The sequence below is a fragment of the Cyclopterus lumpus genome, chromosome 22 (assembly GCF_009769545.1).
Source record: "Cyclopterus lumpus isolate fCycLum1 chromosome 22, fCycLum1.pri, whole genome shotgun sequence".
NCBI classification, from domain to species: domain Eukaryota; kingdom Metazoa; phylum Chordata; class Actinopteri; order Perciformes; family Cyclopteridae; genus Cyclopterus; species Cyclopterus lumpus.
The window spans coordinates 17,623,908-17,646,955 of record NC_046987.1 but is presented as its reverse complement, the minus strand read 5'-3'; the positions used below and the strand labels follow the sequence as shown (position 1 = coordinate 17,646,955).

Sequence of the window (23,048 nt, the reverse complement as noted above, 5' to 3'; positions counted from 1 at the left end):
AACTGTATTATACTGAAATGGCCCCAGACAGAATGTAGTCACTATTATTAGCCTACTTTTCGTTCTTTGGGCTTACTTTGCAGATTTTAGATAGTGACAGTGGGTACCTGGATGATGCGTGTGTATAGAACATCCTTAAACTGTGTGTTTCAGTGTAACCATGGTGAGTTTCCAAGGCGTGACAATTCTGACCTAATCGTAGTCTTCCTTGTGTAGATCACTATTAGCATGACGGCACAGTGTGCGCTTTGTGCTGAGGATAGACAAACTGCAGCTCTCTTATTAGTGTCATCCACACAGAGACACTCTTAACCCCTCTTCCTCCCCCCATATTCTTAGTTGTCTTGGTCTTTGGCTCCTGTGTGTCGTGGACCTTTTTACATGATGTTGATTGTTCCTGAGCTTTTCTAGAGTGTGCGCCTCCTGGGATGTACAGTATGAGAGGCAGGATATGCCTGGGCATGCCAACTGTTGGTCGGAAAGATTTCAGAGTTGTTTTTTTTATTCCTGCTGTCTGGATTTGTGGTTACCTGACTCTAAGCCGTCACAGTCAGTGTCATATGGGAACATTCTCTGGTCGTTAAATCTTTCGATGACTTTCACTTGAAGTCCCTAGTCGTGGTTATCCGTGGGACTTTACTGGACTGAGAACATTTGTGTGGCACTTCTCACTCTACTTGGTATCGTTGTGTTTAAATGTTAGTTTACTGCAGCGAGCCTAAAAATCTTTTCACGGGATGAGTAATGCATTTGACAGAAAAATACCCCTGCTCAACACACGTACACCCAGTTGCTATTGTTAGCTAACCTAAAGGTCCCATATTGTATAACATGAGATCTTCATGTATTTGTTTTTATTATAAAGCAGCTCGAGGTGCGATATACATCAACACATTCAATCCACGGAGGAATGCACACAGCCTTTTTAAACGAGCCGTCGAGGATTTCCGTTAGATTGCGATGTCACATCTGGGTCACCGGGAGAAGCGACGCTTCGTTGACACACCCAGTGAGACCCCGGCTGCTGTGTAGACCAGACACCACTGACCGATCTGGGCTTTGTTTGGGAGGGTGGCCTTAAAGAGACGGGTGCTTACACGTCCAGTTGTGCCCAATGGTAATGTCATTTAAAGCAAGTGTCACTTTTGATGAAGACCTTCAACTGTGACCACCAGTCAGTATGACAGTCAGTGCTAACATGTAGAGCACAGGTAGAGAAGCAGCTATACAGCAATATCTCTTTAAAGATTGCTAACATTAGGCACCATGAGCTACTGAGCCGTGTGTGTGTGTGTGTGTGTGTGTGTGTGTGTGTGTGTGTGTGTGTGTGTGTGTGTGTGTGTGTGTGTGTGTGTGTGTGTGTGTGTGTGTGTGTGTGTGTGTGTGTGTGTGTGTGTGTGTGTGTGTGTGTGTGTGTGTGTGTGTGTGTGTGTGTGTGTGTGTGTGTGTGTGTGTGTGTGTGTAATTGAGTGAAGCTGTGTTTTTATTACGTCTGAAATCAACTTTTGAGGGAAGAATGTGTTATTTTGTCTTCCAAGTGTTACCCTGTCTCACTTTGAAGCAACTGACTCAATAGGATCTTGGAAGTGTTTCATTATCTTTTATTCACCACTTGTGGATGCTGTCCAGCGAACGTTACAAGGCTGTTCTGTTTATCTTTTCCCAAATGGTTGCTCCCATTCCGGAGTGAAACTCTTCTATTAGTCGTCTAAAAGTTCAAGCAGCAGGTTTTGTAATTGTTGTTGCTCTGTTTTTGAAATCCAGCATAAAATATGGAAGCATCACCTCCATGCTGGTGTCCACATTAAGCTCTCAATAAAAGGAAACCCATCCAAGCTGTTTGGCCAATGATTGTCTCTCACCATGACAGGCCCGGGGAGCGAGGAGACGGTCATATTTCGGCGTGAACGTAGCACATTTCGTCGGCAGGCTGTGCGGCGGCGACACAACGCAGGGAGTAACCCCACCCCGCCCGCCTCTCTCATTGGATCTCCTCTCAGGTACGCCGTGCATGGAGCAGGGAACCGTTTTCTGTCGCTGTGAGCATGCTACCAGGAGTCTTTCTCTTTCTCTTTCTCTTTCTCTTTCTCTTTCTTTCTCTCTCTCTCTCTCTCGCTCCCCCATGTGCGTCCGCCGCAGTGCATGACCTCTCGCTCGATGTCATGGGATGGGTGACTCCACTCTGCATGTGATGTCCCTCGTCCTCTTTTTCTCAAGACTCTTTTCATCCTGTTTATAATATGCACTTTTTTTTTTTTAAGTAATTTTTTTTAACTCAAAGCCACAGGGTCTGACTAATCTACTCGAATGACATGCCGTCTCCTTTCAGACCTGCCCATGATAAAACACACGTGGGCGTCCAGCTGTCTCACATTGCCTTTTTGAGAGACCTCTCTAAGGAGGGAGTTAAGTCTGTCCCCACTGTGTTTTTATTGCTTTTAACTGTAAGACTCTTTAGCTACTCCATTGATTTTAACATCCCTACTTTTAACACCTTTAAACCAGTTTTGCATACATTAAAAGGAGTTGTGCAGTGGCCTGACTGCACCGTTTTAGCATTTTGTCAAATTGGGCCTTATCAGTCCCTTTTTTTGCTTTATGTGGGAGCTGACCTTGAGTCCTCTTTGGACAGAGTTGTGTTTTTATCCTTGCTGTCCAAAATGACAGCGATCCTGACACGATTGACGACGTCCCTGCAGATTATTTCAAATCTGAGGTCGTAGCCTGATTAGAGAGACCCGTGTCGTAAGGTCACGGCTTCTCTCCCTTCCTGTCAAATAAGCATAAAACCCCTCAGAGATATATCTCCAAATGACCGGCTGTATTTAAAGTGGCCGTTTTAGCACCGTTAACATTACAAAACGAAGAACACGTGAAAGCTGAATGTTTATGTTCCACGTATGCTGGGGATGTGTGTCACTTCCTGGGGTCTGTAACGGCTATTCGCCTCTAGCCAAGACTCCGTATTTTCCTGCATCTATCTAGCAAGGTCACATTTCGAAATGCTGAGCCGAGAAAAGTGTTAAGCGAGGAAAACAAGTGCGTAGCCTGCCAGGAGTCAATAAACTTCCACTGATCCCCCCCCCCCCCCCTCCCCCCTCCACCTTCCTCTGTCTCTCCCCTCCCAAAACACTTTTTTTACTTTCTTAATGTTCCACCGGACATCTTAGGCTTTGTCAAATAGTTTTGTCGCTTTATGATTCATTAAAATAGTATTAATTTGAATATTAATACTGTTCAGTTATCTACAAGTGGTTTAGTTTATCAGCATTGCTGCAAAGTATCTCCACTTTTTAAAGCTTTTAGAAGAAGCTTATACATGCCTTTCACTCAATGTCACAAAAGACGTCCGTAGCTGGTGCCGTTAAATGTGTAACATGAGAAATACAAATAAACTTGTGTTGCGATCACTAACTGACTATTAGATACAAATCGTGTGTAAAAGATTATATATTTGTGATAAAGAAATGTAGCCATAATGTCTGTTAAACTTTCTTAAGACATCAAAACTCAACACCTGGTCTCGGACATTTTTCGTCCCTGGAGCAGCGTCTGCATCATATCACCTGTAATCCCTCTGTGACCCCCCCCTCCCCTCCCCCCCGATGGCTGTATGTCAACAGAACCCCTCTGGCCTCCATCGCTTCTCATTTCCTCCCCTTCTCCTCCAACAGTCTCCAGGAGGCTCTCACCCAGGCCTCCCAGCCTTCTGCCTCCCAGGTGAAAAGTCAGCCATCCAGAACCCCGTCCCAGGTGACCGTGTTGAGCGCAAGCGCCTCCCTGCTGGCCAGGAATGGAAGCACACACCTGGAGGGTTCTCAGGACAAGGCCTCAACGGTTGGCGCCACCAGCTTGCAGGATGACTTGGGTAGGGAGCCGAGATGTTCAGATAAAGGAACTTCTGAGGGAAGAGAGTTGGATTGGGAGTTAGTGGGGAGGTGGATTAATATGACGGATTTTTTTTCTTTCTGCTGTATTCTCGTGGTTTATTTGAAAGTGGCAGCGAGCATGGCTCCAAATATTCAACGATATTGGGGCCACAGTAGTGGCAAGTAAACAAGAAACAAAGGGTTGTTTTTCAATGCCTTTTTTTCCCCCACAATAAACCAAAAATACAAAAAGACCCGTTATTTGTGAGTGCCGCTTTTGTTTCTTCTATATTCTTTTCGGTGCTTTGGTTATAAAGTTGCGATAGTTGCTCTGGTGGTTCTGGGTTGCTTGAAGAAAGCTAGTCACTGATATGACTGTTGCAGTCGGCCACACAGAGCACTATTACACACGCTCGTTGGATTGACGCAATCGGTCAAAGCCAAGTCTCAATTATCCGTGCTCCATTTATCACCGTCTGTGCTACTGTCTGTAGCCAATACTTGACCTCACTCGGATAGCGCTTGATGCCTCTACATTGACATGTTTTACTGATATTCGTTTCGGGGTCAATTATTGTTAAAAGAAAATCTGGGTTTTGTAAGGGCTGTTTTTTCTGTCCTTCCTCTGAACCGGTGGTAAATCAATTACCGCAGCTACTCATAATTTGACCCAGGGCAGAGGGCTATTATGAGAAACTTGGTGGTGTCTGGGTCTGTGCTTGTAATGGCAGAGCAATAATAATTATTGTCTAATTTCACATGAGGTCACTAATTTGGCTATATCTGATATGCAACCCTGATGTCAGACACGGGCTTACGCAACACAACGTGTACAGTAGCATGAAGAAAATGTGTCGAAAGCTGATCATTTGATGAGGAAATAATGCATTGCAAAGATTTTACTTGGGTCATATCCTCATCAAATATCCATGAATACATATTTTGTTTTTTATCCTGAAGCATCAATCGATTCATCTTAGTTAATTTTCAGTTGCATGGTCACCCCATAGTAATGAAAATAAGAATATAAGAATATTTTGTACCTCTTGTACCATTTGTTGATTCACACTGAATACTGGTAGTTGGGATTGCAATTGAGTTTTCATTAACCTGAGCGGGAGCAGCGTTACCACGGCAACCTTTTTTATATTCCTCCTGGACTGTTGGGAATATTTTAAGAATCTATTTAAGATATTTTCTCGCAATAGCCATAAGCACAATAGAATGGAAATAAATAACATTGTAAGAGAAGCTATGTTCAACCAGGCAGAGGCTGTTAAAGCCTGTCTGTGTGGGACACTGAAGGATTTGGAGACATAGTTGAAATAAGCCTGTCATGGATGTCTGACCTTCTATAGTTGTTGAGCTACACTACATTTATGTCTCAGGATAAATGACATAAAGCAACAGAAGAACACGGAGCAGGAAATGATCCCATTAGCTCTGATGAACGCAGTAAAATTACCAAGGTTATCTAATTCCTGTGAACAAGGGAACATGTAGTTGAATGACATTATTCCCACAGACAAAGTCACTCTTGCTTGTGATTTCCGTGGCCTCACTTGTTGTTGTTGTTGTTGTTGTTGTTTTCCAGGAAAGCTCACGCCCTCCTTGTACGAGGTCGGCGGGTGTGAGATGTCCCTGGTCAATTTTGAACCTGCAACCAGACGAGCCTCCAATAACATATGGTTAGTGTCACATGTAGAATCACCTCATCGGTTTAGTGAGATTTCCAAATGATGACCTTGTAGTTTCTCACAATTTAGCCGTAGCCACAAAATTTGAAGAAAAAAAAAAAAGGACAACATCTGACTTCTATATTGACCGGGAGCAGATCATTATATCGCTGAAATGTTGTGTTGAGATAGCGTCGGAGCATTCTTGGGCTTGTACATTTTAATCTGAGGAATGTAGGTGTTTTTAAATTCTACCGTGGCTCATACAAAGATGAGTCACGTGTGGATTTGGAGAGCATAATTTCTTTTTTTTTTTTTAATGATGCTCGGTCTACCATGCTTTTAAATGTGCTCTATTTAAAAAAAAAATAATAATAATCTTTTTCGTCTTCCATCACACTGTGTCCAGTAATCTGCCTGGTCTTTGACTGGAGTGTGGTGTTGCATATTTTGCTTCTCCACTGGCTCTATCGGTGTGTGTGTGACATGGCCCCTAGCTTTTGAAAACATAACGGTACAGTACAAAAGCCAAGCAAGTAGCCCATTGGCTGTTTAGTTTGAGGTCACCAGGAAATGGATCATGATTTTAATACAGTAAGAGCAGCAGATAATTTTCTCTCATCCGCATGCTCATTTTTGTCTGTTGCCCTGCAGGGACACCGACTCCCACCTCTCCAGTTCTACCTCAGTTCGCTTCTACCCTCATGACCTGGTGAGTACCCAACGTGCGTGTATGCGTCCAACGTACGTGTGTGTGTGTGTGTGTGTGTGTGTGTGTGTCTCTCAACATACAGAGACAAAAACAAACAATGTGTTTGTTTTTTGCCGCATGACTGTTTCGCATATTTCTACATATTATTTTTGGGTTTGTTCCAGTTTGAACAGTTTTCTGGCTCTACTGGCTGTTGCTCCTCTCTCCACTTCTCTCCCCCTGTTTCCTTGTTCCCTCAGCCCAAAGACAAATCTCATGACACCCATTTAAAAAAAAAAAAAAAAAAAAATCACTCCCAGTTGCCTCCTGAACAGATTTTGAAAAATGCTTTATTGGATTTCAAAAGTCTGTACAGTCTGGCACCTACGTTCCCATTTGATGTACTCGTTCTATTTGAGCAAGAAAGGTGTCTTGATTGTCTGCTGCAGGCTTTTTAACCATTTTTGCAACGAGAATCCAGATGGCTGGGAGTGGGTGTGGTGGTGGCGGAGTAACAGCCAAAATACAACACTCTCAGTGGCATCAAGAGAAAACATTTCACTCTAATACTTTTTGTATTCAACGACTCTCAACTGTATTAACTATCTTTTGACACCTGTGTTCCGTTCTTAATTAATATCACATTTGCAGCCGAGTTGAAGCACTGCCGAGGATGCAGCGTGAACAGGTTTTACTGACCGTGAGACAGATCTCCCTCCCTCAGATCCGTCTGAACCGTCTGCTGACGATGGACCCCGAGCTGCTGGAGCAGCAGGACGGAGACCAGAGCCCGGAGCTCCAGGACGCACCGCCGGGACCAGAGGACCCCGCAGCAACGGCTGCCGCCGGCAAAGCCAGGCAGTACTACCGCTTGTGGCTTCTGCCCTTCCTGTGGGTCGGCCTGCACTTTGACCGGCTCACCCTGCTGGCACTATTTGACAGGTAAGAAAAGCCCAGACCAGTTTCGTATCAACACCTGAGACGCCATTAAACCGACAAAGAATCCTTTACATGCTAAATTGGGTAATTAGAAACCTGAACTTCTCCGCTGGAACCCCGGTGTATTAATTAGAATAATAACACAGGTGTGTCTACAGATTTAAATTCTGTTCATCACGGCGTTAACCACTTATTTAATCAGGTCAGTCCCACTGAAATTAGGGACAGTCTAAGATGGCTGCGGCACAGATTCCCACTGATAAAAATAAAGATAAACAAAAGTCTGAGACAGCAGCGTACCCCCTAAAGCAATCAATCCCCAACAGATTAGCCAACCATGCTTTGATCTCACAAATATGAACATGTTCTTTAAATGTCACATCTTTCTGTAGGCTGTTCAGCGTAGAGCAGAATTGGATAATGTACACTTTTATATCCACCTCGGTCTAAGCTTAAAGAAAGCTTGAAGTGAATCAATAGAACTCACTCTTGGGATTGTATGGACCTTCTCCGTGTGAGTTTTGGACATTATTTATTTCAGTTTGAAACTGCATCACATAATTTAGCAACTCTGGTTGCTCTAAATGTACAAATAGTCTGAAGATGTCACAATACAACCAATATGTTTCCTCTTGATTCGTCTGCTGCGGAATACCACAAGGTTCCACCCTGGGCCCCATTTATATATATTTTTTTACATGTATGTGTCTATGTGCATTTTTTTTCTTGTGATGTTTTTTTAAACCTGGTTTGGATATTACACATTAGGGCAATTGAGTCTTCTCCCCAAGAACTGTTGACTGCACTCTTGGGCTGACGTTTCTCCATTGCGTTCCAGGAACCGCAAAGTTTTAGAGAACGTGCTGGCTGTGTTGCTGGCGGTTCTGGTGGCCTTCCTGGGTTCACTGCTGCTGGTCCACGGCTTCTTCACCGACATCTGGGTCTTTCAATTCTGCCTCGTCATTGCGAGTTGCCAGTATTCCTTACTAAAGGTGAATAATTGAGTTGGCAGCACGTCATTGGACTCAACCTGAAAAAGTGAAACAAAGAACCGTTGTTGCTATTGATGCTAGAAAAATTATTTTATGCTTAATTTACTTGCTTGAGGTATGTCAAGACATGAAGTATAAAATAGTCCACATAGGTAGATAATTCACCTGTCTCTTTCTTTATTGACAGAGTGTTCAACCAGACTCCTCATCTCCTCGACATGTAAGTAATTATAACTTGTACATTATCCATGATTCCACATTAAGGGGAGTTTTGGGCTTAAAGATGACGCTTATATTCTGAGTGATGGTCATTGAAGTCCTGGATAGCCCACACAGTAGAGCAACCAAAGTTCAAGAGTTTAATGTAAAAAAAAAAAACCCGCTCTGGCACTCAGACAACAGAAAAAAAGGCCTTTACTTTAATCAATTTCCTTTCATCTCTAATATGACTTGTGGTTGTTATTCTGCATTTTTTTTCTTCTATTTCTGTTGTGGTCCTTGAAAATGATGTGGCTTTTCCCCTGCGATTCTGTGTGTTCCTCCCTCCCTTGCGTCAGTAGCCTTCTCTGAAACTGCGTCTTTTATTAATGCAGCTCCCACTCGGCTGCAGGCACAAGCTTTAAATAGCTGGCCAGAGTTTAGACCACAGCTCACTCTTTGTCTGTACCTCCCTTCCTCTTTCCCTCCTCGCCCCCCCCCCTTCTTTTTTTTCCTTCACCTCGTTTCACCTCGTGGAACTTCTCCCAATCCGTCTTCACGACATTGTCGACACGTTGTGAACAAACGCGGTCTATTTAACGGTTGGCGGTGAAAGAGCAGGACAACTCGTAGCCTCTTGGGTTGAAACCTGCACGCTGCAGACGTGCATTCTGCCTCTCTTGTGAAACGCAGAATTCTTTCTCGTTGGAATGATTATTCATGAGTTGTGTTTGTTGTACGCTTTTTATCCACAATGTCTCCCAAGGGCACACATTTTCAAGATCGTTTCGGGCATGGCTGTTTTATGTACAATGTACACGGCTGCATGTTCTGAACACTGAGCTGTTCTGGACTGTAATGGGAAAGCCTAGCTCCTATAATCAACCATTTGTATCCTCCATATCCTCCTCCCTGCAGGGCCATAATCGTATCATCGCGTACAGCCGGCCCGTCTACTTCTGCCTGTGCTGTGGCCTCATTTGGTTGCTCCACTACGGCAGTCTGAGGACCACTTCATCCCGCTTCACCCTGTACGGGGTCGCACTCACCAACTCCCTGGTCCTCGCGTCTGCCAGGGACCTTGTCATCGGTAAGTGCACACCAGTAACATTACTAATAACAACAACCAATCATTACTATGGCTTTTTTTTCCTCCAGAAAAGCCATTCATAACAGAAAAAATAGCAAAAATGGTCCAGACAATACAGCGTTAAACGTGAGTTGGAGCTGCTGACAGAGTTTAAGGTTTGGCTTCACATGCTCACACATTTATGCTAGAGCTAGACTGTGAAGTGCCTTTAAAAACAATAAACAACAACAATCCAAAGCCAATGCTAAATATGGTGGGGGGAAAAGAGTTACGATAAACAATTCTGTCCATAAGTTTTTTTTAAATGATACAACGTAGCTGTAGTACTTTAGTACCATGACAATCAATCATCGTTATCGTAATCAAATCAAATATAACTCTTATATTTCTGGCATTTGGCCTAATACACGGTCATTAAATGTATCATAGTTTATAGACGTCGTAGTTTGGCTGGAGATTTGCTGTTCCATATTTTTGGGCTATTAGTCAGAAGCAGGACATTTATACACAAAGAAACCAAAATGCAATGATGCAAGAGAGAATGCACCGCTGCACTTAACTTGTTTCCCCAACACGGGAGACAAATTGAGCTTTTCCAAGATTAGACACATCCACAGAAAAACGATTGGAAAGTGCAATATGTGTACGAGCCACAATCTCTCTTCCACAAGCAATATTTATGCGTTTCAAGAGTATTAAAGCCACCTTTCATCAAACAGCAATTTACATTAATTGCTGCAGTTGCCCTGGAGACATGTCAACGTGCGCCAATATGAACCAGTAATATCTGCAGCTCTGTCAGAGACGCGGAACAATAACCAAGTCATTGTCGTCTGCGTTATCGAAAGGAAAACTGTGTGCAATTTTAAGATTGATTTATTTACACATTTTCCATGTGTGTGTGTGTGTGTGTGTGTGTCCCTGCAGTCTTCACTCTGTGTTTCCCCATCATCTTCTTCGTGGGGCTGCTGCCACAAGTCAACACGTTCGTCATGTACATCTTTGAGCAGCTGGACATCCACGTGTTCGGGGGCAATGGTGAGTGGCTAGATGCACGACTTCATTGCAGGGGTGACTTTGACCTCTACAGAAGGAGACGACAGACACTCGCACACTCTTGCCTGTTATATATTATGGTATGGCCGGCTTCATTAGAGGCCAGAGTGCTGATTTGCATTCTGCCTGGCCTGGTGCCTGTCGGGTTGATTGGCCTCATTGCTGACATCCTCCTCTGTGCTCTCTGCAGCCTCCACAAGCCTTCTGTCAGCGCTGTACAGCATCCTGCGCAGCGTCGTCACCGTCGCTCTGCTCTACGGCTTCTGCTACGGAGCTCTGAAGGTGAGAGCAAAGCCAACTAAGCATCTAAATCTACCGTAATCTAGATCATCAAACGGTCATCAAAAAGGAGTCCGAGGAAGGAAATCCAGTCTGAATGTACTTTATGACTGTGTCCTCTACCGCTAGTAAAGAGTACTGCATTTTAACCAACACTTCAGTTTCAAATTAGACCTGAATACATTTTCTATGTTTTAGGAGACCTGGGAGCCTCACCACATCCCCGTGTTGTTCTCAGTGTTCTGCGGCCTCTTGGTGGCAGTGTCTTACCACCTGAGCCGGCAGAGCGGCGACCCTTCTGTCCTCATGTAAGTTCACTTCCTCACAGACCTCACTCATACAGTAGTTGCAGGAGTCATAGTGACTTCCCACAGAAATGGATATCGAAGTGAAGTTCAAATATTTTTGCCTTGGTGTGTTTAAAAAAAAAATTCTTGCACCGATGGTCTTTTGTGGTGGACTCACCCATCTGGCACAAAAGCAGGCAAAAACAGATCATCAAAAGTATTTTCCCATTAACCGCTTGACCAACATCTGCTAGAAAGAGATCTGTGACTTTTCTACTCGCACATATGCTGTCGATTATCTCAGACAAGCGTTTCCAGAATGCTCCGTTCAAACAACTTGTAACTGCTTCAACACAGTGGTCGTAGTGTTAACAGTGAATGGTTATACATTCCCTCTAAGATTAATCACCCTCAGGAGATTCATAGTGTGCGAACCAGCTGATAATTTTGCTTTCTTTGCGTCATAGCTCGCTGATACAGTCCAAGATTGTGCCCAATTTGAAAGATAAGAACCCAGAGGACCCTTTGTCAGAAGTCCAGGACCCTCTTCCTGAGAAGCTCAGGGCCTCAGTGGTGAGTTGACCGTCATCATTTATCTAACTAAAGCCAGGACTAAAGCAGTTGTACTGATGCTAGGATTGTTGTCTCAATTTGTTAAAGCTGTGAAATTATTTATTTTTTTAAAGGGTGATTTTATTCTTTATTTCTAATCCACATTGTTTGTTATTGAACGCCCAGAATGAGCGTCTGCAGTCTGACCTGATCGTCTGTGTGGTCATTGCTGTCCTTTACTTCGCCATCCATGTCAGCACAGTCTTTATTGCACTGCAGGTACAGTCAATATTTTCTTATTATTGAAAGGCTGATGACAGTCTAATGTTTTCATACACCCTCAGTTATCTTTTATTGATAAGTTGTGGTGTGCACAAAGGTCACGGTTCGGTTCATGATCCCGGTTTAGGTACACTAAGTATAAGTGATGGGCAGGAGGAAAAAGTCAAATATGGATAATGTGAATAATACACAGGATTCACATCCTGAAAATATAATATACACGGAATAAAATTAAACTTGTGCCTCAATTAGTTCCACGTCGCTTATATTCAAAGCACCCGAGCGTTCATCGTCCCAGTGATCGGCTCATCTGGGTGATGCATGAAGCATGTTGGATGCGTTCACATTCAAATCCCCTAAAACGGTGGAGCCACGGCGACACACCCACCTCGCCTGAGACGTGACGTAGCTAACCGGGAAGCCCCAGACCTAAAAATGAATGGCGACTCCCACCATAAGAGCATGAGGAAGGAACATTTAACACATTTTGATAAACATATTTTTAAATATTTGGATTCAATTACCATCTTGTTGCGCAAACTCAGCGTGTGATGCTAAAAGTCTTATTAATGAGACAATTAGAACATGAGAATGAATCAAATCCGATGCCTGCCGCTTTTGGGAACCACAAACAAGTTCATTACAATTAGTCGCATAGTTGTGGTCTTATGCACGCAGGCAGATTGTGTGTGCGAATATTAATTTCTGCCGTCTCTGTGCTCCCTCAGCCTTTCCTCAGTTATGTCCTGTATGCACTGTTGGGCACGGTGGGCTTGCTCACCCACTACCTGCTGCCTCAAGTCCGCAAGCAGCTGCCCTGGTACTGCTTCTCCCACCCTCTGCTCAAAACTAAGGAGTACTATCAGTTTGAAGTCAGGGGTAAGTATAGCAACCCAAACCGAGTCCAAGTCCAACCTTTAAGTAGTGCTACCAGAAAACTGTTGTGTGTTTTTGTATTTGTCTGTTCAGCCATCAGGATTATCAACATCTAATTTAATATGCAGGAAGGATCCTTTTTCCCAAGAAACTGAAAGCAGAAATGAGAATATAATCTGTGTGTTTGATATTGTATCGCCAATATCAACAGAAGGTAGAAGCCAACATTTATCTTCTGTTTTTGCATTCCTCCAGATAGTTTTTCCTCTCGGCTACGCTGTTATCTCCATAATGAGTAAAGAACCTCTCCCGTCTCTTTTCAGATGCGGCTCATGTCATGTGGTTTGAAAAGCTTCATGTGTGGCTGCTGTTTGTGGAGAAGAATGTTCTGTATCCACTCGTCATCCTTAATGAGCTCAGTGGCAGCGCCAGAGAGCTCGCCAGTCCGAAGAGACTTGACACAGAGTGAGACATCTTTCCATTTTATAACATCTTTGTCCCCCTTTTTTTCTTTGATTGTTGTATTCTCTCTTATGTTATAACCTAACATAAGCCCGAGTGGCGGATCAGAACCTGTACAGCAACCTTTTTAAAGATAAAAATCGTTTCACCTCGCACACTTTTAAACAATAAATTGAGATTTGGGGAAACGCTTTAATTTGCTTTCTTGTAAATAGTTAGATGAGAGGAATGATGCCACTCTTATGTACAGTAACTATGAATGCAGACAGTAACCAGTTAGCTTAACTTAGCACAAATAATGGAAAGTAATACCTGAAACTCATTTATCCAAACAAAAAACTAAATCTAGTCTAGTGGCTTACAAATACCGCATAGCTAATTATTTCAGAATCTTAAAAAAAGAAGAAAAAAAGGTATGCTGGTTCCATCGCAATTTAGGTGTCGACACTTCTAAGCTCTACCATGACTTATTGCCTTATTTAAAATGTCCTCCAGGGTGGGCGCTCTGATGATCACGGTGGCAGGCCTGAAGCTGCTCCGCTCATCCTACAGCAGTCCCACCTACCAGTATGTGACCATCCTCTTCACCGTCCTCTTCTTCACCTTCGACTACCGCCATCTGTCAGAGACGCTGCTGCTCGACCTCTTCGTCATGTCCATCGTTTTCAGCAAGGTGAGAGGAGCATACAAGGACTTGTACATCTTGTTCTGATTCTGCACAAGAGCCGTTCTGCATGTATTTAATGCCATCTAAAATCATTATGATTACATGCAAATCGTTCATACTGCCCAGTTATTTTATTTGTTTTATTGCTCAGGACAAAGTAAAGCAGTATTCTTTTTATACACATGTTTTATTATAATGCACCGCTTGTTTTTTTTGTTGTTTTTTTTACAGATGTGGGAGTTGTTTTACAAGCTGCACTTTGTCTACACCTACATCGCCCCATGGCAGATCACATGGGGCTCAGCCTTCCACGCCTTCGCTCAGCCCTTTGCTGTGCCTCGTATCCTTTCACTGTTATCTTTTATAACAACCTATACTGTGCAATGAGTCACCAGTTTCTTAGGTGGGAACTGATGATAGCTAGTAATGGTTGTCTGTGATGCTGGATTGGACTGCCCCGTGGTGAGATGTGTTTTTAATGTTGTGTTATTGTCCCCCTGCTGTTTGGAAATGAGGATGGCAAAGCACAAGAAAAGCCTTTTTTTTTTTGCCTAACTATTATCAGTGTAACTTGTATGTCATTTTATCAAGCTCATTTTCATCAAAGTGATGCACAGCGAAGCTTACACATATATATTGTTTTCAAGTGATCCTTGACCCGAGCCCCTACAGACTCGGCCATGCTGTTTGTCCAGGCTTTGGTGTCAGCAGTCTTCTCCACTCCCCTCAACCCCTTCCTGGGCAGTGCCATCTTCATCACGTCCTACGTCCGTCCCGTCAAGTTCTGGGAGAGGGATTACAAGTAAAGAAAAACATATTTAAAATACTAGTCCATGTTAAAATACAACGCTATTTCCGGTAATACGTGTCTGAAATGTGTGATTTATTTTTTTTTCCATCTGTGCAGCACCAAGAGAGTGGATCACTCCAACACTCGGCTGGCCTCTCAGCTGGACAGAAATCCAGGTGAGGGCATAGCAGCCAATTTAACAAGTGTGTTTCCCCCTCAAAGTGTATCGCAACAAGACGGGCTCTTATCGAAGCCATATTGTGATTTAGGATGATGGAATAAGTGTATTTTTAATCCTCAGGCTATTCCACTGATGAGTAAACATAAAATGCAATAATGCATGTTTTAATAATCTGCTTTTCTTCTTTCCCTCTTCAGGCTCTGATGACAACAATTTGAACTCCATCTTCTACGAGCACCTTACCCGCTCCCTGCAGCACAGCCTGTGCGGAGACCTCCTGCTGGGCCGATGGGGCAACTTCAGCACGGGGGACTGCTTCATCCTGGCCTCCGACTACCTGAACGCTCTGGTGCATCTCATCGAGATCGGCAACGGTCTGGTCACCTTTCAGCTCCGAGGGCTGGAGTTCAGAGGTGAGGTGGTCCACGTGTGGCACGGAAGGAAGAACGTGCTACCAAATGAGACATGAGCTGTGATTATTTATTTATGTATTTATATATATATATTACATTACACTGTACTGTAGCCAATGCGATCAGTGTCACTAGGTATTTGCAAGTAATGCACACTAAGTCACAAGGTGTTGCAACCCAAGTAGAATCTGTTGCACCGTCCAATCAAATTGACTATATAAAAATGTAATTTAGTTTGATCTTGCTGATGTTTGTGGTTTTAGTTCGCAACTTAAAAGTATTTGAAAATCGAGTCCCAGAATAGTTTCTCAGTGACTTCCTCCTTCAGTCTCCAAATCATGTTTGTAAAGAGTTGATCAAACTCCACCCCCTGTTTGTACAAGCAGGTTAAACTAAGCGTTGGAACATTCATTCCAGCATATTAGTCCAGTTGTGCTTCATCTTCTTGTGAAACACACTTGTGCACGAGTTGCCAGCCTGATGTCATGTGACACGCTGCAAACCTTTTACAGAATAGGAGACGCTCCTGAGAGCACGACGCTCATCACCTGTCAGCACTTTTTGTCACTGATAGAAAATATCTAATTCATGTTTTTGTGTTCATATGTGTGTGATTCAGACAGGACAGTGAGAAAATTAGACTTTCTCTCAATGTGCCAGTTGTCATAGTTACTACAGCCCCAGTGTGTGCTCTCAGTTCCGTTGTGCATTGTAAGATTCGTGTTCAAAGCTCCGGGTCCCGTGGCCGCAGGAAATTCAGGATTCGAGTTAAAGTTTAACAATATTTAATGGCAAAGATAATACTCATGTAGCGTTCACGATCGTGGGGCCAGAAAGGAGGAACTCTCCACAGACGGAGTGCAGCTCCCAGGGAGCCACAGACCGGGGCTGTCTCGAGTCTCCAGACCAGTAGAACCATGTCTCCCCAGAACAAATGCTCCGTCGTTAGTATGGTCATGCAAATGAATTCACACCTAAAGGTTAGTTCCATTGGTCAGTTCAAAGGATGCCGCCATTCTGTTCGCTACGCCAATTAGTAAAACTAGCGGGGTCAAAGCTCACTCTTCCGGTCAAGGACAGGAAGTTCCCCTTCACAATAAAACCCTATTATCCTGCCTTCCGAATAAAAGCAACACATTAGGTTTCAATCGGCATCCATTTTAACTATTGTCTAAACAATAAAACATTCATTCATTCTCATGCATCATACAGTTAATCATTACATTTGTCATTAAAACAGAATAATAAAACAGTGATCCTCTCTTATGTTTCATAATACATTCCTCCAGAATATTCCTCATAATATCCCAAATTAATTATCATATCTTTCTTTATGTATTACTTTAAAACATAAACTTCTCTTATCTACATGTGCAAATATATATAAAATCCACTACAACCTAACAGCATCCAGCAGTATTCTGTCCATATGAATTTGTTGATATGTTTCCCGCCACAGGAACTTACTGCCAGCAAAGGGAAGTGGAGGCCATCACTGAGGGGGTGGAGGAAGACGAGGGCTGCTGTTGCTGCGAGCCGGGCCACCTCCCTCACTTCCTGTCCTTTAATGCGGCCTTTGGACAGCGCTGGCTGGCCTGGGAGGTGCTGGTCACCAAATACGTGCTGGAGGGCTACAGCATCACTGATAACAGCGCCGCCTCCATGCTGCAGGTGTTCGATCTACGACGCATACTGACCACCTACTATGTCAAGGTTAGTGGGACGGAGCTATTAAACTGAAGGTGCAACTATTGTATTATTTATGTATGGACTAAATGCATCGTTCCTTTCTGGTCTCAGGGCATCATCTACTATGTGATCGCTTCCACCAAGCTGGAGGAGTGGCTGGCTAACGAGACCATGAAAGACGGGCTGCGGGGATGCGCAGAGAGGAACTACGTCGACCTGGATCCCACCTTCAATCCCAACATCGACGAGGACTACGACCATCGACTGGCAGGCATCTCCAGGGACAGTTTCTGTGGAGTCTACCTGGGCTGGATCCAGTACTGCAACTCTCGGAGGGCCACGGTAATAACGGATTCTTGGTCCCAAGGGAACTAAAACAGACAACACTCAATCAGCTATTTTATATAGTTTGGCTTGATATGGGTTGTTTAATAGAATTACGTCAAAAGGTAATGTTGCGTATGACAATTTTCTTTTAGAGATGTTGTAGGGATTCAATTTTTTATATTTTGTTGTTTGGAATTCAAGTAAAACATTTCGAAAGCCCTCAAAAGAGCAAAGAGGATTCACAGCAGTTTGATTTTAATCAAATGTTAAGGAATGAAGAGTTTCCACCCATATTAAAACATAACTATTCATCATACTGTTGTACTGATAATTGTGTCCGGTGTGGTGCAGCACAATTGGGATTATGAGTTTCATGACTCTTCCTTCTCTCTTTGTTTGCAGCCACTTGACAGCGAGAAAGACTCTGCTCTGGTGCTGCTCTGCTTCGGCCTGTGTGTGCTGGGGAGGAGAGCTCTGGGAACAGCTGCCCATCATATGTCCAGGTTATTTAGTAATCCTCATTATAATAAGTTAACCTTTTCATAAGTGCCGAGAGAGAGTTCACTTCTGTGGGCCAGACAGTGTGACACATGTAATATAATCATGCTCTGGGATGTTCACGTCTTTGATGTTTCCTCTGTAACTTTTAAAAGCATAAAGAAGCATAGTTTATTAGAGAAGTAATGTCTGTGTTCTGGATAAACATATTTGTAAACCTTGTGAGTAATAACGAAACTAAATGTTCCCGACATCTTTCCATCACAGCAATCTGGAGTCTTTCCTTTACGGTCTTCATGCACTATTTAAGGGAGATTTCCGCATCTCCTCCGTGCGAGACGAGTGGATCTTTGCAGACATGGAACTCCTCAGGAAAGTCGTGGTGCCTGGAATCCGAATGTCTCTCAAACTACACCAGGTGAGGCGGCGCTGCAGGTGTCACGCGGCCGATGCCACATATCGTCAAATGTGACCCGTGACAAAAATGTCGCACTGGTTCTTTTAGGACCACTTCACGTCCCCGGATGAGTACGACGAGCCGGCGGTTCTTTTCGAGGCCATCTCCTCCCACCAGCAGAACCTGGTCATCGCTCACGAGGGCGACCCGGCCTGGAGGAGCGCTGTGCTGTCCAACTCGCCGTCGCTCCTCGCACTGCGCCACGTCCTCGACGAGGGAACCAACGAGTACAAAATCATTATGCTAAATCGACGATACCTCAGCTTCCGTGTCATCAAGGTGAGAACTGCAGCGGATGAAAAAAAACCGAGCATTTTGATTACTGCTCACACAATTGCTAATGAGAACGTAACCCTATTGCGCTGCAGGTGAATAAAGAATGTGTCCGAGGCCTTTGGGCCGGGCAGCAGCAGGAGCTGGTGTTCCTGAGGAACAGAAACCCAGAGCGCGGGAGCATTCAGAACGCCAAGCAGGCTCTGCGAAACATGATCAACTCCTCTTGCGACCAGCCCATCGGATATCCCATCTACGTATCGCCGCTGACCACCTCCTACTGCAACTCGCACCCCCAGCTCGGACACATCCTCGGAGGCCCCATCAGCATCGGGAACATCCGAAACTTTGTCGTCAGCACCTGGCACAGGTCTGTCGGTGCTCCCAAAACTAATGTTTTTGTTTCTTTCTCTGCGTTTCAAAAAATATAATCTGACTGTAGTTTATCAATGGATGATGTTCAAATTATCTTTTTTTTTTTTTAGGTTACGGAAAGGCTGTGGCGCTGGCTGCAACAGTGGAGGGAATATTGAGGATTCCGATGCAGGGGGGATGTCCTGTGGCAGTGGGAATGGGACGGGGGGTGACTCTCAGCAGAGCTCAGTGTCGCAGGGTGGCACCTCCGGACCCGCCCCCTCTCATACGTACCAGCCGCACACACTGGGTGAGAACTACCGAACCTGACAATCACAAATTTTATGAACACTATGACGAATTCATATTTTTTTACAAAAAGAACTTGGATATAGAGTACTTTATTTTATTTTTTTGACAGGCACTTGGATTTGTAGTTTAGAAGACGACGGTATGATAAACAGGGAGGGTCTCTATTTAGTTGCATTGTGGGAATTGTAGGATCTAGTGTTTTTGGAGCTTGACCCATACTAGTGACTGAAATCCAGAATATCTCGTCCAAAGTCTCCACATTTTGTAAAATTGCAACACTAAATCTCCGGAGTTCTTGTGGTCTGCGTCTGACTTCACCACCCTGTGTCCAGGCACCAGTCAGAGTTCCCAGTCTGTTCAGTCGGGTTTGGTGCGCCACTCTCCTGCTCGAGCCTCTGTTGCCAGCCAGTCCTCCTCCTACCGCTACAGCAGCAGCCGCCACTCCTCCCTGCGCACTTCCACCACAGGCCTGGAGCCCTGCCGTCGTTCCTCCACCAGTCAGCTGTCTCTGCGCACGCTCCCCACATCCCTGCAGCTCCGGCTGGGCACCACCTCCGACCCCGCCGGCCCCTCCGCCTCCCTCTCCAGCCACAGCATCCCTCCCTGCAAACGCCACACGCTCGTGGGCCTCAACGGCATGTGCAGCACCGTGACCGATCCCCTCAGCCAGCATCATCATTACCATCACTATCATCACCACCCGCAACAACACAACCCCATCATCTCCACCGTGCGCAGAGACGACATCTCCTACAGAGTGCAGGTCGGTAGATATTATGTCAAAATAAGCAGGAAAGAAATCGTGTCCAGAAAGCACTGGCACGGACTTTCGGTTTGACGCATTAATCTACATCAACAAACAGGAAACTGTGCCAGAGAGCTTTTAGTGTTTGTTCTGATCCCTTAGTTCTGTTTAGTCTCAGATCTTTAGTTCGCTGACAGAATGACCCACTTAACCTTTTTTTTAAATATATAATTTACGACAATAAGTAACTGTTAATGCACTTTATAAACTAACCAGCCCATATCGGCACGCACTAAACTGATAAAGTGAGTATTGTAAACATTTTATTTGATAAACATCAACATGCATTCTCATTGTATGTTAGAATGCCAATCTTTGCATTTAGCTCAAGTCCAGCTTCACCGAGCCGCTAGCATGTCTGCAGACTCTTAATCTTGTCACGCATATCATTTAAATATCGACCATTTATTGGATTTAAGTCATCCTCAAAACTGAAATGACATTAATACACTCTTTACTGCCGCCTCGGTTGCATGCCATGTCTATCCCTTCATTTTCATTATTTTGATGGCATGTTGTCTTTTTTTTATTATTTTTTTTTATTGTTTAAAGTGGGGAGAGAGTGATATGACATGCAACCTGACATTACGGTCAAATGTTATGCATCTTGTATACACCCTGAAACTAAGTTTTAAAAGACATCAAAGATTATGTATGAAGCACCTGCACTTGTTTCCACACCTCTGCATTTTTATGTTTTTAAAGAAATATATAAATGTGCATGTTGGCCATCTCTCTGAGTAACGACCCTCCGTCCTGCTGAGATGTAAATGTCCTTATTCTGTGATGTCGCTCAGGTTGCGGACGTCGGTCAGGTGCTGGAGAACATCAACTTATCGAAGCGGAAGGAGCTGCAGTGGCCTGACGAGACGATGAGACTGAGGGCAGGACGGACCTGCTGGAGGGACTGGAGCCCCTTAGAGGGCATGGAAGGACATGTAAGTCTTCATCAGCAGCCTTATAATGCACACGCGCATTAAAGTTTGATTTATGGACGAGCAAATATGATTTGTTCTGATGTTGCCGTGCTTTGTCACGCCGTGAGCTGACATCCTGACATCCTGTCAGCTCACGCACGCACTCTGACCTCTTATGCAATGACTTGTGTCCTATTTGTTTTGGCGCGTAACAACATCTGTGACCTACTTGCTTTGTAATAAACACCTCATGAATTTGATTGGAGGCTTCCTCTCACAAAGCCGCCTCCTCCTCTGTTGCCCTCTGCAGGTGATTCACCGGTGGGTGCCTTGTAGCCGAGACCCAGCCAATCGCTCCCATATCGACAAGACCATCCTGCTGGTACAGGTGGAAGATAAGCTAGTGCCCATTATTGAGACTGGGGTCATTGAGTTGGGTGCAGAGGTTTGAGACGAGCAAGCACACACACACACGCACACACACACACACACACACACACGCATCACACTTGTGTGACGGCGAAGACAGACCTGCCCGGGCCTTCAGCAGGACGCAGGAGCCTGCAGACATACAGGAAGTGGGAGCTCGCCCCCCTCCCTCGTTCCTTATCGCTGAGGGGGAAAGGAAGCCAGGGAAAAAGTGCAAGCCGAACAGAGCATACGTTCATCCAGCATCCTTTAATGCATTAATAATATCTGCCTTGCTTTGCGTCTCAGAAATGCTGCATGACGGTAAACAACCCTTAAGTTTAGTTAGTTCTCCCTACTGGTAATTAATTTCTATGCATTTCATCGACTATTTTGTTGGCAATTCTGACAGCGCTGAGTGTAAAGAGCGTGTGGAGATTTTTTCTTGGGTTGTTCTGTTTGTCTTTTAAGTAATTTGCCAAAATAAGCCTGGTATTGAATATCTGCCATGGTTTCACACATGTGAAAAGTGTTGTTTTTTTGTTTGTTTTTCGCTGCCAAGATTACAGAGGAAGTTGTGACGCGGAACAGATTGAAGTCAGAGACTTGACGTTGATGCGCTCGGCAAACTCCTCTGGATGTTTGTTTTTGTTGTCACTCCGTTTGGACTGGTTCGAAAATTTGCAAGATTACGTTGCCCAAAAGAAACTTGCACTATAATTTTTGTTTTTTTTATTCACAGTGATGCGCTACACTCTTTAGATAATATCACATTGTATTTATTACAGACTCTGAATGGCCATGGTTACCGATGCCTTGGGAATGAAAAGAAATGCAATCATCATTCTGTTTTCAGCCATTTTTATTTTACTATTTTATGTTTGATAAACTTGAAAATAGCTTTTTACTGTATATGATTATATCTATATAAATATATATATATTTACTCAAAAATATATATATATATATAATGTCAATGTATAAAAGATTTTCTTTTCAATATTTATTACTGTGAACATGATATTTACACTTTGTTACGTCTTTATTTTTCATTTTGGGACAAAGGTTAATGTATTAAGGACCATTGGTGGAAAACGAGATGCCGGATTTTTGATGGACTGTTTCACTATTTAACTTGATTCTTTTCTATATGGAGAAATAAAAGTTTGATTTATTGCTGACATCTTTAATACGCCTCTTCCGATTGTTTGTGTAATTTTATGGAATTCTCCAAATCATCAAAATTAAAGAATACACACCAGTGCACGTGTAGCACCCTGTAGTCATCAACAGGGGCTTTTAGTAAATATAGAAGTTAAATTTAAAGCATTAATATAGCAGCAAACAACAATCCTTCAATATGTTCAGAACCTTTTATAATGAAACATGTGATTTGCAGGTGGAATGGGATTTTATGGGTTACAGTTCTGGGTAAAAGATTATCGCGGAGTGAATCATATGACTTTTCTTTATTGTGCCTGCTGTAATGGGTGAGAAAGAATTGTGTAACATGTTGCACATTTGTTACATGCTGTGTGTGCAAAAAATAACAAATTACATTCATAAACAGTATGTATTAAAAAAAAATGGAAATACTCGAGTAACTCAAAGTAAATGTACTTAGTTCCACTGCATACTGTATCAGACTCATGTTAGCAAGGCCAAAAGGCATTGGTTTATTTAATGAATAAACGTTGATGTTTGTTTA

General features: G+C 43.7%; 1 protein-coding gene across 3 annotated transcripts in view; it reads left to right on the top strand.

The window, feature by feature from the left end:
- pcnx1 (pecanex 1) overlaps positions 1–22,530 on the top strand; it is a 32,328-nt gene extending 9,798 nt beyond the window's left edge. For 2 of the 3 annotated variants that reach the window (XM_034562735.1, XM_034562733.1), the window contains 30 exons: positions 1,871–2,000; positions 3,675–3,868; positions 5,464–5,557; positions 6,200–6,257; positions 6,946–7,178; positions 8,014–8,167; positions 8,355–8,387; positions 9,284–9,455; positions 10,383–10,493; positions 10,702–10,793; positions 10,989–11,098; positions 11,545–11,650; positions 11,816–11,908; positions 12,640–12,790; positions 13,111–13,252; positions 13,745–13,922; positions 14,148–14,256; positions 14,589–14,718; positions 14,824–14,882; positions 15,085–15,300; positions 16,760–17,013; positions 17,101–17,331; positions 17,719–17,819; positions 18,082–18,232; positions 18,320–18,550; positions 18,640–18,914; positions 19,030–19,208; positions 19,543–19,973; positions 20,813–20,953; positions 21,243–22,530. In XM_034562735.1, the coding sequence (XP_034418626.1) occupies positions 1,871–2,000; positions 3,675–3,868; positions 5,464–5,557; positions 6,200–6,257; positions 6,946–7,178; positions 8,014–8,167; positions 8,355–8,387; positions 9,284–9,455; positions 10,383–10,493; positions 10,702–10,793; positions 10,989–11,098; positions 11,545–11,650; positions 11,816–11,908; positions 12,640–12,790; positions 13,111–13,252; positions 13,745–13,922; positions 14,148–14,256; positions 14,589–14,718; positions 14,824–14,882; positions 15,085–15,300; positions 16,760–17,013; positions 17,101–17,331; positions 17,719–17,819; positions 18,082–18,232; positions 18,320–18,550; positions 18,640–18,914; positions 19,030–19,208; positions 19,543–19,973; positions 20,813–20,953; positions 21,243–21,383 (4,700 nt within the window). In that variant the 3' untranslated portion in view covers positions 21,384–22,530. The remainder of the gene's footprint in view (positions 1–1,870; positions 2,001–3,674; positions 3,869–5,463; positions 5,558–6,199; positions 6,258–6,945; positions 7,179–8,013; positions 8,168–8,354; positions 8,388–9,283; positions 9,456–10,382; positions 10,494–10,701; positions 10,794–10,988; positions 11,099–11,544; positions 11,651–11,815; positions 11,909–12,639; positions 12,791–13,110; positions 13,253–13,744; positions 13,923–14,147; positions 14,257–14,588; positions 14,719–14,823; positions 14,883–15,084; positions 15,301–16,759; positions 17,014–17,100; positions 17,332–17,718; positions 17,820–18,081; positions 18,233–18,319; positions 18,551–18,639; positions 18,915–19,029; positions 19,209–19,542; positions 19,974–20,812; positions 20,954–21,242) is intronic. The other variant, XM_034562734.1, reaches the window with a different exon arrangement.
- Positions 22,531–23,048: the final 518 nt, after the last annotated feature.